Genomic DNA, 14,302 nt, shown 5'->3' with positions numbered 1-14,302 from the left:
GAATATGTATATATAAAATATAAAATGTTTAGTTTACTGTTTATTAAAAATAGAATAGAATAAAATTAAATATATCTATTAATTTCAAAGTAAACATTCAGACCTTTTGGGACCATGGTGTCCAACTCGAACATCCATTTCATCTCTGCATATCCTAGAGTGTATTCTTTATCACCACCTCTCCAGTGGGTTTTTATCATGTCAATCCCAATAAACTCTTTACCTCTCGGGTACCCATTGTGTAAAATGCTTAGATACATTATGGTTCAGGAATTTACGTTTGATGTTATATATATGCTCTCTGATTCGAATTTTTACATTTCGTATTGTCTTGCCAATGTATTGAAAACCACATTGGCAAGTGAGTAGATAAATTATCCCTTTACTTGAACAATTAATAAATGTATTTATTTTATATTCTTTTTTAGTAACTAGTGATACAAACTGGGAAACTTTTTTGTTTTTGTTTGTTTGTTCTGAATGAACAACCCTGTCATGTACCACAATAATGGATATATATATAACATCAAATGTAAATTCCTGAACCATAATGTATCTAAGCATTTTGCCGAAGTACACAATGGGATAGGGGTATAGAGTTTATTGGCATTGACATGATAAAAACCCACTGGAGAGGTGGGGATAAAGAATACACTCTAGGATATGCAGAGATGAAATGGATGTTCGAGTTGGACACCATGGACCCAAAAGGTCTGAATGTTGACTTTGAAATTAATAGATATATTTAATTGTATTCTATTCTATTTTTAATAAACAGTAAACTAAACATTTTATATTTTATATATACATATTCTTTTTTAGATAGTTTAATTTTATCATATCTTTTAATCATTTTATACTGTATTATATTTTTTGCCCATTTAACATTATAACATGTGGGATTAAACTGTTTTAAGTATCATTGATTATGATATCTTTTCCCTCTCTTTTCTTTCCTTGCTTGTGTGTGCATATTTTGTAATTTTAACGTCCTTTACGCTGTAAATTAATGGACTTTGCTTAATGACGGTTCCCACACGTCATTTCCGCTGAAACCGGAAGTAACGTCAGGACGTGATGACGCAGGACGCATCCTGACGTCAGAACCCGGAAGTAAAATGCCGGGAAGACGGCGAAAACGGCACCAAACTAGGTTTAGAAAGAACTCCTCACCAGAACAGAACATAGCACCTCTGATGAAGGCTTTGTGCCGAAACGCGTAACGTGGACCCTGAGGACATTTTGGACATTTTGGGACGTTTTCCATATTATCGGACTTTCCTTATTTTTATTAATTTTGTTTTAACCAGTTTATATTAAAAGTTTGTGTGCAATCTTCAACCTGCATTCCTGTTTTTTGCACCAATCTTGGGAAGATACCCATTAAGAAATTTCCAGTTCCAGTCCTTAGGATTATTTCTGTTCAAGGCGCTTAGCTTGAGCCAGCTTCAAATTGGCTCCGTGTATTGTTATCCTCAAAGTGGGTAATATTTTCCTTTATAGAGTGCTCTCACTTATTTGTTTTTATTTTACCACTTGTGTTTATTTTAGTGGTTTATTGTGGCCCACTAAGGTGATTGTAGCACCAGTATCTGTTCACTATTTTTTCACCGTGTGTATTGTATTCCATATAAAATAAAATGATGTGCAAATTTTGAAAAGAACTCACATGTAGCCGAGCTTAAAATCTAGCTCATGACATGAGGGTCTTTAGATTCCACAATGGAATCTGTCACATTTTCTGTGCTAGTTTCCCCAAGCAGTATTGTGTCAAAATGTAAAGACAGGTAGTATAGCGTAATGTGCTGAAAACAGGTTTGTTAATACATAATCAAAAGCAGTTTACCATATAAAAGTGTGAGGGAACGCAATGTTCTGACTCTCACAATGAGGCTCAATGAATCATGAGCCAATAATCAAGTCCTGTGAATAATAGCAGATAATGAAGTCCTGTGATTTTCCTTGCTTCCCGTGTATGAAAACCCTTAGTTGCAATCCATAGACACCGATTCACCATAACATTTTTGCACAAGGGAACAGTATTTCAGGACTTCGTAATCTGGTAAAATAGCACCAAAGTTTGAGAGTCAGATCATACTATTATCTCACACTTTCTCCTGCTTTTAATTTGGTACTAATAAACCTGTTTTTAGCTTAATTACCCTATCATGCCTGTCTTTACATTTGTACACAGGAAGTCTTGGAAACACTGGCATAGAAATTTGAAGGACTGAATCTGGCCAGCTCATCTTTAACAGAAAAAAATGAAAAAGAGAAGGCCCAAGTCAGTGTCATCTGTGATAATATGGTAAGCAGAGCTGTTCTGGACAAATCATTAGAGAAAATCTAAAATATAGGTGTAAAGCAGTAAAATTGATTTCCAGAAACTCTGAAATGTTTGCTCTCAACTTCAAACTTCTCCAATAAAACTGACTGTTTGAACAGATGCATTAATTGTCAGATTTTCATTCTGGGTTGCATCTATAAAATCTCTTGTGAGTTTACCTAAAAAACATACTAGCAAGATCGTGGAGGTTTAAATTCCCAAACATATGGTTTTGCCAGAGCAAAGCGTTATAATGCTCATGTTTCATATAATAGCTCATGTTTCATCAATGAGATGTCTAAATGGTTTGCAAAAATATAAATGAAAAAGCCAAGTGTTTGTGTTTTTTTGCTTCACTTTCATAACTAATAACTTATCTCTAGGGTTGCCAAGTTTTTTTTTTCCAATCACTTTTAATCATCTTTTGCATTTATTTGTTTGATAAACCCTTTCATTGAGTTCAATTTCTGGGGATATACTTACAGGGACAGCCTTATGTAATAAGTTGCCCACTGTAAAACAGTGATGTTCTCAAATACCAATCTGCCCATTTTTTGTTTTATTTCATATGTTATATATGTAATAATAATATTAATGGGGCTATTTGTAGTAATTAAAATGCCTATAACCGTCACATTCTTACAGAGATTAAGTTTTAATACCGTTAAAGATAATGTCACTTTCACATAAATTATTACGTTCTATCACAGACATTATCACCGTCTCTCACCTCTTTCACCTTTTTTCCTTCATTATCTCCAACTTATACAGACAATATAACAAATCACAAATACACACACTTCTTAGTACACTCAGACATACCTTTAAAGGCATTCTAGTACATACAAACATAAACACTGTCACAGGCACCCTCACGCACATGTTCATATGGTCAGTCACAGTCATACCTTGTAATTCAAAAGACACAATCATTTATTTAGTTTTTTTAGGTCCCCTAAGCCTATTCCTGGTAATAACGTGGAAGGAAAACTGAGCATTTACTGGCTTAAACCTCTGTATCTCTGCTCCCTTGCACTGAGTGGTGCCTCTGTATGGAGTATGTTTGGATAGATAATGCCATTTCCCAAAATACACTGTCTTCTACAGAGCAATGAAGCAATTCGTTTGCTGTCCAGAAGCGAATGCTAGGACTATTCCTGGTAGCCATGTGTGTCGTGACAATTGTAGAGTGCTGTGTGCTCTCTCGTGATGTGTGCTGAGATGCAGGTCACACAGCAGAATTATTAAATGAAATGCAAATTAATAATTTTTATGGAAATCACAATACATGTACACAAAAATTAGTAATTAGTAATAGATATAAAAATTTTAATTATTTTCATTAGCACTTAACTCTTTTCCTCCCAGCAACAAATGGTGTGTTAAGTATTATTTTTAATCAGAAAGCCATGCAACACTAAATTTAGCTCGTGAAACCATCTACTTTGCCTGTAGCTTTGCTAGTAATTTTTCACCATGCAGAGAAATGGATTTATCTGGCAGTGCTACTTTTGTCATCATTCCATAGGAGCAGTAAATGGCTCCCTTCAAACAGGTACACATTTGTCACTGCTTGCTAGTAAGGAGTTAAAGGGAAGTTAAGATTCTGACAAAAGTGATCACAATATGGAAATTAATTTCAAACTGGCAAAGCAGTTTTCTATGCCATATGTAATACAGATGCCCAATGGAACCATATGCACTGCATGTGGGCATTATACCCACATATATACATTAAATGTACATTCTGGTGCCAATTCTAGGAAGCTGGGTTCCCCAAATGCCATCAAATTCCTCACACCAGCCTGTCAGTCTATTTATCTACAAATGTTATACCAAGAATAACATATAGATAATATAGATTGAGAGTTGTCTCTTTTACAAGTAATACAATAACCAAGGTAATTAATTGTTGCATTTATGTCATACATAATGTATAAGTCAACAAAAGTGTTTTTGCAGCTGTGCTGATATTTCAGACCTTAATAAGATAAGTGATATCACATAATCTTTCATTTGAGCATAATTTGCACATTTTAACTTATAATTTGCTCAGTTCTTCCCCCATATATATTCCAGAAACTGTTGTCAGACATCACCTATAATCATCTATGATCAAAATGAACAAGAAGAATATTTTTTTTTTCTGTTAACAAAGCAATTTCCTCCTTGGAGCAATCTTAGATGGAAAAAAACACTATAGTGCTAGGAATAAAAACATGTATTCCTAACTCTATAGTGATGGGCCACAAGTTTAGGTTACTGCCTCTTCCCCTCCAAATTGAGTAAAACATTACTTTTACTCACCTTTTCTCCCTCACCATGGTGCTCTTTTCATGGCTATCCCAGCCTCCTTGGCTTGATCCTCAATCTTAATGATCGTAGCCAATCCAATGCTTCCCACAGGAAGCTAGTGTGCACGCACGGCAAAATGTCACATTGCACCAATCAAATGGTCTGTGCAACTCTCTGACTGAAAATTCAGACTTTTACTCAACTGTTTCATCAGAAATGCCTCTAGTTGCAGTCGGTGTGACAGCCAATAGTGGCATTTTAAAGGGACACTATAGTCAGCAGAACAACTACAGCTTATTGAATATGTTCTGGTGAATAGAATCATTACCTTCAGGCTTTTTGCTGTAAACACTGTCTTTTCAGAGAAAATGCAGTGTTTACATTACAGCCTAGTGATAACTTCACTGGCCACTCCTCAGATGACTGTTAGAGATCCTTCCTGGGTCATGGCTGCCTAAAAGGCATCCAAACATTCAGTGTCTCCTCCCTCTGCATGCAGATACTGAACTTTCCTCATAGAGATTCATTGATTCAATTAATCTCTATGATGAGATGCTGATTGGCCAGGGCTGTGTTTGAATTGTGCTGGCTCTGCCCCTGATCTGCCTCCTTGTCAGTCTCAGCCAATCCTATGGAAAAGCATTGTGATTGGATCAGGCCACCGATTCTGATGATGTCAGCAGACAGCTTGTTTTTCTGAGGTAAACAGCATTCAAAGCTACAGCTTCAGGCTTGAATACAAGTAAGATTTTGCTATATTTATGGAGGCATGAGGGGTCCAGGGGGGCTAGATGGTGGTTTTAACACTATAGGGTCAGGAATACATGTTTGTGTTCCTGACCCTATAGTGCTTCTTTAACCCTTCAATGTACACATTGCCTTTCCTAGAGAACTGCAATGTTTTGAGTTTCAGGGTTACAAACAACAGGGACATGGCACCCAGACCTCTTCATTCAGATGAAGTGGTCTGTATACTTATATAGCCCATTTAAAAGAAGCCACACAGATAAAAAAAATTGCTCATGATTTTTGCCATTCACCTCTCCTTGCTTTTCCATTATTTTCATGTACTTTTTAATACATTTAATGCATAATATTTCTAAAAACAATAATTATGTATTCAATAATTCACATAAATTAAAAAATAACAATTAACAATATTTGCAAGATACTTCTCATGGTCATATTATAATTGCTTTGTAATATAGTTCTAAACAACGGTTTAGCTGCTATTATATTAGTATAAATCAGAGCCAGTATTGTTAGCGCTAATGCTTACTTTTCCGAAACATTATTCAACAGCAAAAATCAGACAGTGAAAAAGTGTTAAAATTTGAGTCTCCCAGCTGCTTTTTTTTCTTTTCAAATTGACTGTCCATAGCAAATGATGGTGCAGATACATATTACAGGTCTAGAAAATAATGTATCCTCACTTTTGCCTGAAGTATCTTTGAAAAATAGTTTGACATCCCTGCTACTGCATAATAGGATTTATTATTTATAGGCAGACATCTGTGTCCAGGATTCTCTTCTGATAAGCCCAAGGCCTAATGGAACTGTGATCAGAAGCAGCACAGCTGGAAGCCAATGCTGATAGCACAACTGCTACAAATTTACAAGCTGGGAATGTTTATCTGTTTAAAAGAACCTATTGCTCCATTATAACAAAACTTACTAGGCAATCACCAGCAGTCTTCACTGTAAGTACCAAAGGAAAATGGAGGAAAGGGACAAATACTGAGAGTAGTTAAAATGTGAAATGATGACTGGAGGAGGACCTCTACTTTAGTCATTGCAAGAAGCAATGCAAAACTTGTAAACAAAGGATGAAATAATTGTGTACATGTTACTTTAATAGCAGAGTAAGATTTATTTTGGGGGAAGATAAACATATACCTGATAAGCTGGAGTTCTTTTCTCTTCAGTAAGATGGCACTGTATAGGTAGCAAATAGGTAGCTGCCAGACTGTTGCTCATTTGGCACTAGAGGAGTATGGGAGCTTTAGGTGAACAACGTTATGTTTGCTATGTTATGGAACCTATGTACAAATGTGAGTTCAACTTCATTCTTTTTAATCCTAAATAAAGTCTAATTGAATGTAAACAAAGCAGTATTATAATAAAGTACGGTTTAAGAATTAGGACATAAAAACATTTAAAGCAATATAAACTTCACAAGTCTTTATATGTCACTGCCAGAATGCATTTTGCCACAGCATTAAACTGTTATAGTATTCTTTAAAACAAACCAATAAGTTTGAATGACTATCTGTTCCTGACCAAATTAGAGATGATTAAATTGCGTATACGCAGAAGTAAATTCACACTGACACGAGGTTCAGTTTAAATGAAAGAACTTCAGAAAATTTAATGGCATCTGTTAAAAAGTGGGTGCGCAGACCCTTATAAAGGCAAAATTACATCATTGAAAGAAATCAAGATATGAGCAAGAAAACATTATCAATTGGCTGAGGTGTAAAGTGGTTAGTTAAATGCCCTCCCTGCTGGGTGTTACATCTTATGTCATAGCTGACGTCATGACGTTCTCCTCCAGGTTTCAGCACCATCTTGCTGGCACGAGGAGCTCACTCGATGGGAGGGGGCTTTTGGCAGCTATCCATTTTGAGTAACTGGCACGTTAGTCTTTCAAGGTTAGTTCTTCAAGGCCTTTTTAGCAATTATACATTTTATTAAGACTATCTGCTACAGTGTTTCACTTAACAGGATCCTAGCATTTCCTGCTGACACACTATTTCTACAAACAAAGCATTCTTGTAGGATTTAAACTATGAGGCCTATGAAGGGAATATAAGAGTATAGTATTAAAGGGGCCCAGTAAGGGTATAGTTTATAAGGGGCCTAATAATTCTACAACAAAACCACATAAATAATAAACTGTAAGAAGTATTTGCTTTAAACAAAACCTGGAAAGATACATTTGATCTTGCTAAAAACAAGTGCCATCATTACAATATCACCCCAGAAATCAATGAGACAACAAATAACACTAATCCTTCAGAACACTAAGGTTTTCTAGTGGTGGAAATACATATAAAACCACTATTGTACTTAACACAAACCTTCAGGGTGTTGTTGTTGTTTAGAGCAGCCTTACATTCCATGTGTACATTAGAACACATAAAGAAACTTCTACAAAAATCACACACATGCATTGTCAAACTGAACGGACAGCTATGGGTTGACAAAACACAAATGTATAAAACAAATGCTAAAATTTCTGACAGTTTAGACCCTGAGGAGTCAGGCAAGGCCTAGACAGAACAGGAACATGTGAGTGTGAGGGAGTATGTATAGATAGAATGGTAAGGAGGTCATTAGAATAGTGGGAGGAGGATTAGGGGCAAAGAGGTGGGATAGTATAAATAGGTGGACTTTTTACAGGCTAAGCAGCCATCTTAATTATCAGTTGGTAACAGCTTGGTACGTGCGTTGGTATTTGCTTCCCTTGTTTACCTGCTTGCCAAGTGCTGTTTTCGGACAGGGTCTGAATATGGACATCGAGGCTGTCCTTTCTGCCCTCAGGGCTGAGGCCTTACAAGATGGGGGCCTGCACCTGGAGGCTCAGCTGGCTCGTCTGCAGGCCTTTCCGGTGATTGCTGCCTCTCTGCCCGGTGGTCGCGGAGGTTCCCGAAGGCGAGCTCGGACACCTGAACGGCACATTTTCAGTCTACCTCTTAAACCCCTCACAGCACAGTAGATCCTTCCACTTGTTTGAGTTTCTTGGAGATTGTGATTGATTCGATCGCTGGGGAGAGTCGCCTGCCAGAGGATAAGGTTTCAGATTTGCGCTGCCTGGTTTCAGCCGCTGGGTTGCTCAAGAAGATTCAATTGTGGCAGCGGCAGTTGCTCTTGGGTTTTTTGCTGCGTAAGTCAAAGAATGATGTACTTGGCTGCAGTACCTGGGTCACGTTACGGCACATCCCTGGTTTGTCTGGTTGCCTGTTTTCATGATTTCTGCAAGGTTCGCCCTGCGTGCGTGGGCCCCTTGCTGGTTCACAGGGATGCCAGCTTCTTATCTCAATTTCAGTTTATCAAGGTTTTCTACATGGCGTTGGTGACCTTGGGTTTACCTAGTGCTGAGTTCGGGGGCACTTCTTTTGGATAGGAGCTGCCACTGAGGCATCACTCCTGGGGTTTTAGGATGAGATTATCCAATGGATTGGGAGGTGGGAATCTAGGAGGTTCCGTTCTTATGTTCATCCAGCTGGACTGATTTCGTTTCCCCTTTTGTCTCCGTAGATGCCAAAAGGCAAGTGTGGGTCATCGGCCATACCTACTTTGTTCGTCCAGGGGGACTGCAGTTTGGTCTGTCACCAGTGGTGGCAGAGGTCCATTAGTTCGGTTCCCGGGGCATCCGCTAGCGCACCTCTTGCCTAAAATGGTTCGGTTGGCTCGCTTACTCAGCATTCCTGATGTGCTTATAATTCATTTGGGGGGGAAACAATCTTGGCACTTTTCCGGTGTGGGAAAGGATTTGTCTGTGTTATGGCTCAAGTTCCCAAGACTTTGTATTGTCTGGTCCGAGGTGCTGTCTCAGAATTATTGGAGGGGTGCGAGGGACCCCAGGGTGCTTGAGCGAAGCAGGATTAAGCTAAACAAGATGGTGTCTAAATTTGTGTAGGGAATGGGGAGGCTCACGGTGTGTCACCGCATCTTCAAACAAAATTGAGCTATGTATTTTAGGGGTAGTTGGGTCCACCTTACAGAGGTGGGATTTGACTTATTTAATTTGGCATTACAGGATGCATTGGAGGAGGCCATGGCTTTGGTGTTGGGGCGGCCCCGCTGATTTAGGAGGTAAACCAGCGGGACTTGCGGCAGTATATGGCCCTTGTCAACCGGAGTTGGACCAGTGGTTCGTGTAAAGTGGATGGGTAGGGCTGTCCCTCCCCTAACCTCAGGTACAGTTATGGATAACAGACGTGCCCACAGAGCCAATAGTCGGCTAGTGGTTAACATTATGAGAATGGAAGGCCCAGAAAGGCCTTGTGCTGGTTGGGACAAGGGGGAGGGCAGCTGCCCAAGTGAATGTTTTTGGTTGGCAAGGTGGTACTCAGTGACATATATATTTACTGAGTAAGTTATGTATATAGGATGTTTTATGTTGTAAGGTTGAAGTTTAAAGATTTATACATATCTATATATTTAATAAAGCTGTGTCCTATTTTCACCAAGTAATTCTGTGGTTTGATTATTTCGGGCAAGCAAAGTGGTTGGGGATTAGCCGTTGTTTACTGGTAGATGCCCATACACAATACCCTCTACCTACGCACAAAACATTGCATGTTTTTTTACAAGCTTTGACATGCAGTGCCCAGTCAGTGGGTTTGTACTCCCTATATATGACACTATTTGATAGAAGAATAGACAATAAAATATTCAATTCTGAAACAAAACTGAAATACAATGTTGTCCCTCATTACAGTTCATCCACAGATTTTGTAAATTGTCACACAGAATTACATGTGCATCTTCTGGAAAATCTGTGAACTTTCTCATGAATTCAAACTATTTAATAGTGTTTTGCAGTACACATGCATATAAAAAGTACATTTTGTATTTAAAGTTTTATTTTTATTTTATTTCTCTAATCCATCTTTCTCGGTTATTTCTGTTTATGATTAACTTCATAAAGCAATGGAGTTTATTAAATGCAAAAACTAGGTTAAAATACCCAAGTATTGATTATACCTATAAGCTTAGTTATTAAAACATATACTTTGTTAATGTGTTCACTAGATTTCATAGTATATTGAACATAGGTACAATGTGCTTCCCATGCTGAAATCATTGTTCGTTAGATGTGACATTTGTCATATCGACTTAAAAACATCTTGTTGGAAATATTTCCAGACATATGACTGCTAAATATAGACAAAGTTAATTGATGAAACAGAGTTTTATTTCTACATGACTCACGATACAAGACTCAGAACTGAAATGGAAAGTTACATTCTTGGATATATTCACTAACACCAGGATTGGTTTCTTTTGTACTTTTTTTTATTATTCGTTAAAGATAAATCCGTACAAAGTTGGATTCCATCCAAATCGCTCAGTTCAAAAAAGGCATGAAGGTCTTCAAACAATGGTCTCAAATGTGGAGTAGTAGGAATTGAAGACCTTAGGAAGTTCCATATTAGTCTGGAGTTAACTTACTAAAATGGTTTAAATACAAATATATAAATTCAGAAATGAGTTCCTTTTGCATCCCTCATTACGCATTAAGGATCCAGTGACATGATAGATGATGGGAGAGTTGCATTTTCTGAGTTGTGGCATTTGATTACCAATTTACTAGGCCATGGGTAGGAAACCTTCCACACTCCATATGTTGTCGACTACATGCCCCATAATGCTTTGCTTGGAGTGCCGAAGGTTGATTACCCCTGCACTAGGCAACAAGGTGTTTTCTATACAAAGGCAGTGGTTTGTCCTGCAAATCCAGGGAGAATCAAATACACTTTCTTTCTGATCCCTTCATTCCTGCACAGTTACTTAGGGATCAAATGATACAGATGGGGATCATAAGGACTTTCTGTTTCCACATAATATGTCAGTGGTGTACGAGTTACAGCAGTGGAGTGCGGAACTGTATATGGCCACTCACTTTTAATGATAAACAGATGAGAAGAAGGGACTCCACAGGTCCACTTTGTCTAGGTGATATTTTCTTAAGCAATTTGCAACAATATGGTTTCTTCTACAGGCTGTCACTGAAGGCGAAGTTTGCCATTATAATGAACAGCATGCAACAAATAAGGGACCTCAATCTCCTCTAAATTATTTATAGCATAAGTTGTTATGGAGTTTATTGTGCCCCATAGGCCTCAAACATACTGTGCATGTGAAGGGATGAGTGACATTGTCACAATAACATTCAGCCAAAATCTATTTTAATACTTTGTATCTCTAGGTTGTAAGGCTTCAGTAATTTAAACAATTAGTAAAAGGTGTATAGTACTAAGAATGAAATCTATAGTTTTTGGAAATATTAGTTGTCCCCATGTGACCTAAACATGCTACTCAACATGCAAATGTTTCCCTCTTCATTGTGTCAGAGTATTTGTCATTCTAAAAATGATCCACTTTTCTCAGTAAATTTTAGCTCTGATCGTATGCTTACTTTCAGTTAAGCAATTGATAAGGATCAATTTAAGGCTCCATTCTGGTTTTAGCAGTTGATTATACAGAATATAAGAAATAGTAGAATAGCACATTGAATGGAAATACACAGGACTTAGAGACATTTCAAATGTCATGAGCTTGTAGATACTTTAGTCTACAATAATTAGGATCATTGTGAAACACGTGTATTTAAACCTGGCACATTGTAAGAGCCACATTTTTAAAATAGCACATCACGTTTACAGAATGTGTCTACATTTTAAAATGTTCTCAGAAGTATTCACTTGTAATTGAATACAACGTGCTATATATAATATTAATTATATTAATATGAAAATATTATTATATAGGTAGAGATAGATAGATAGATAGATAATTTGTCAACAAAAGTATACTTTGATAGATATACAGAAGATTACTTTCTCCACACACAATATGGCACTGTGGAGTGGATGGGACAGTGGAAGGGAGGCTGCTTGCTCAGCTGCAGTAATTATGGTGCCAGAAGGGCCCTGGTTCCCCCTTCATTAATGGGAGTCAAACAGGGGTGTGCAGGACACCTTTCCCCGCTCCCGCTATATTCTGTGGAAAGCAGTGCTGGACTTAGCTTGGATTCCAAGTAAAGTCAAGCCATTCAAAAAAGGTAAAATGAAACAAGTTATCCTTCGAAGAGGAGCGCCAACGGACAGAAGGCCATGAACCTTGGCAATTATTAACACCACTGTGCTTGCAATCAAATGTGTTTAACTTTGCTGGTGAAAAATATATTTTAATTTGATAGAGAAAATATTTTTCTGACATTTTTTTACTCTAAAACAAAAGAAATAGAAATATAAGAGTATTATTAGACAATGCAATAAACAATGAATGTGTGTATATGTGTGTTTGTGTGTATTTACATATGTTTTGCGAACATTGGCTAGCCTTTTATTGAATGCTTTCATGGTATATTGATATTTTAATAATAATTGTATTAGACATGCAGAATCCATTAAATATCTAAATGTGTATTTTACAGGGTTTAGAAAGACTTCAAATATTACTGCAGTGTGTTTGTCATGTTCTTAATAGTTGACTTTTTTCTTTTTTTTTTTCTTTTTTTCTTTCTTTCTTTTTTTTTTACATAAAATAAATAACTGTATTGAAATGTATTGTCAGCATCAATATACCTATATTGGAAGCAGCATTATTCTGAGCTGGTGTGGTTACTCCCAGCATCAGATGTTTAAGGTTCCTACTGAATACTGTGCATCTCCTTCTCCTTTCTCCTTCAGGATGACAAAGAAATTGACCTGGAACATCTCCACCGACGTGTGAACAGCCTGTGCACAGATGACGAGAGTCCTCACAAACAGTTTTCCACATCATCGATTGATCTAACTCCGCTAGACATTGATACTTTGCCAACACGTCAAACTCTGGAGCAAATAAGTGACTTCAGGAACACTCATATAACTACTACAACTTTTATACCAGAACAGATACAAACTCTAAGCCGTAACTTGTCTTCTAAAGCTGCTTCTGGTTTTTCCTTTGGCAATGTGCCTGAGCACAGAACTGGTCCATTTAGGCACAGGGCACCCAATGGTGGATTTTTCAGGAGTCCAATCAAAACTATGTCATCTATCCCTTACCAACCAACTCCCTCTCTAGGCCTCAATCTTGGCAATGACCCTGACAGAGGCACCTCTATATGAACGTAAGAGGAACTTTTCCCATTGTTTCTTTTAGGACTCTGTTTGCAAGGAGCTTATGTAAAATGACGGACTAACATGGATGTATTTTTTATATCCAGATAATTAATAACAATTTTCAATTACTCGCTTTATCTTTCTTCATCCTTTGTGTGTAAATGTGTTTTAGAATGTCTTGATTCACTTCATTGTCCATGCCATCTTTTATTTCTTCCTGACTTTAGGCTTCTTTGCTTCTTTTCCAGTTATCTTAATCTATTATGAGTCTCCTTTTCATTTGATAGGTACATTTGCAATAACTTCAATACTTTGCAATGATTCTACACATCTCTTATGTACTCTGCTACTGCTGTGTCCTTTAACAGTGGACCAAAGGCAAACCCTGCAGTAAAAAAAAAAAAAGGCCATAAAGGCCAATAGATATGAGAATGCAATTTTGTAGGATTACAAAAAGCCATTACTATGCCAGTGAAAACTACATTTTTAATCTATGTTTGCACTGTAACAGTGTATATGACTTTTATGTAAATGTATAGAATGAAATGGTTTTTTCTATGTAAGTTTAAGTATACTTTTTGGGAGGAAGCCTCCATGTCAAACTACATTGGTATACATACATGTGTACATGTATACAAGTATGTGTATGTATATAATATACATGTACGTACTAAACATATTAGAAACTACACAGCATGTATGTAACTATATCTATGTATATATATTTATAGATATAAATATAGCTATATATAATATATATATATATATATATATATATATAGTATCTATAACTGTATACATAGATATAACTTCATATACGTGTGCATGTATGTAAAAAAGA

General features: G+C 37.0%; 1 protein-coding gene across 1 annotated transcript in view; it reads left to right on the top strand.

The window, feature by feature from the left end:
- The window catches only part of GRID2 (glutamate ionotropic receptor delta type subunit 2), a 1,057,299-nt gene extending 1,043,241 nt beyond the window's left edge, over positions 1-14,058 (top strand). The window contains exon 16 of the mRNA XM_063458620.1: positions 13,045-14,058. Within this exon, the coding sequence (XP_063314690.1) occupies positions 13,045-13,467 (423 nt within the window). The 3' untranslated portion in view covers positions 13,468-14,058. The remainder of the gene's footprint in view (positions 1-13,044) is intronic.
- The last annotated feature ends 244 nt before the right edge of the window (positions 14,059-14,302 follow it).

Source organism: Pelobates fuscus, chromosome 6, assembly GCF_036172605.1.
Source record: "Pelobates fuscus isolate aPelFus1 chromosome 6, aPelFus1.pri, whole genome shotgun sequence".
Taxonomy (NCBI): Eukaryota; Metazoa; Chordata; class Amphibia; order Anura; family Pelobatidae; genus Pelobates; species Pelobates fuscus.
Note: the sequence above shows the minus strand (reverse complement) of the source record. Positions and strands in the feature narration are given on the sequence as shown.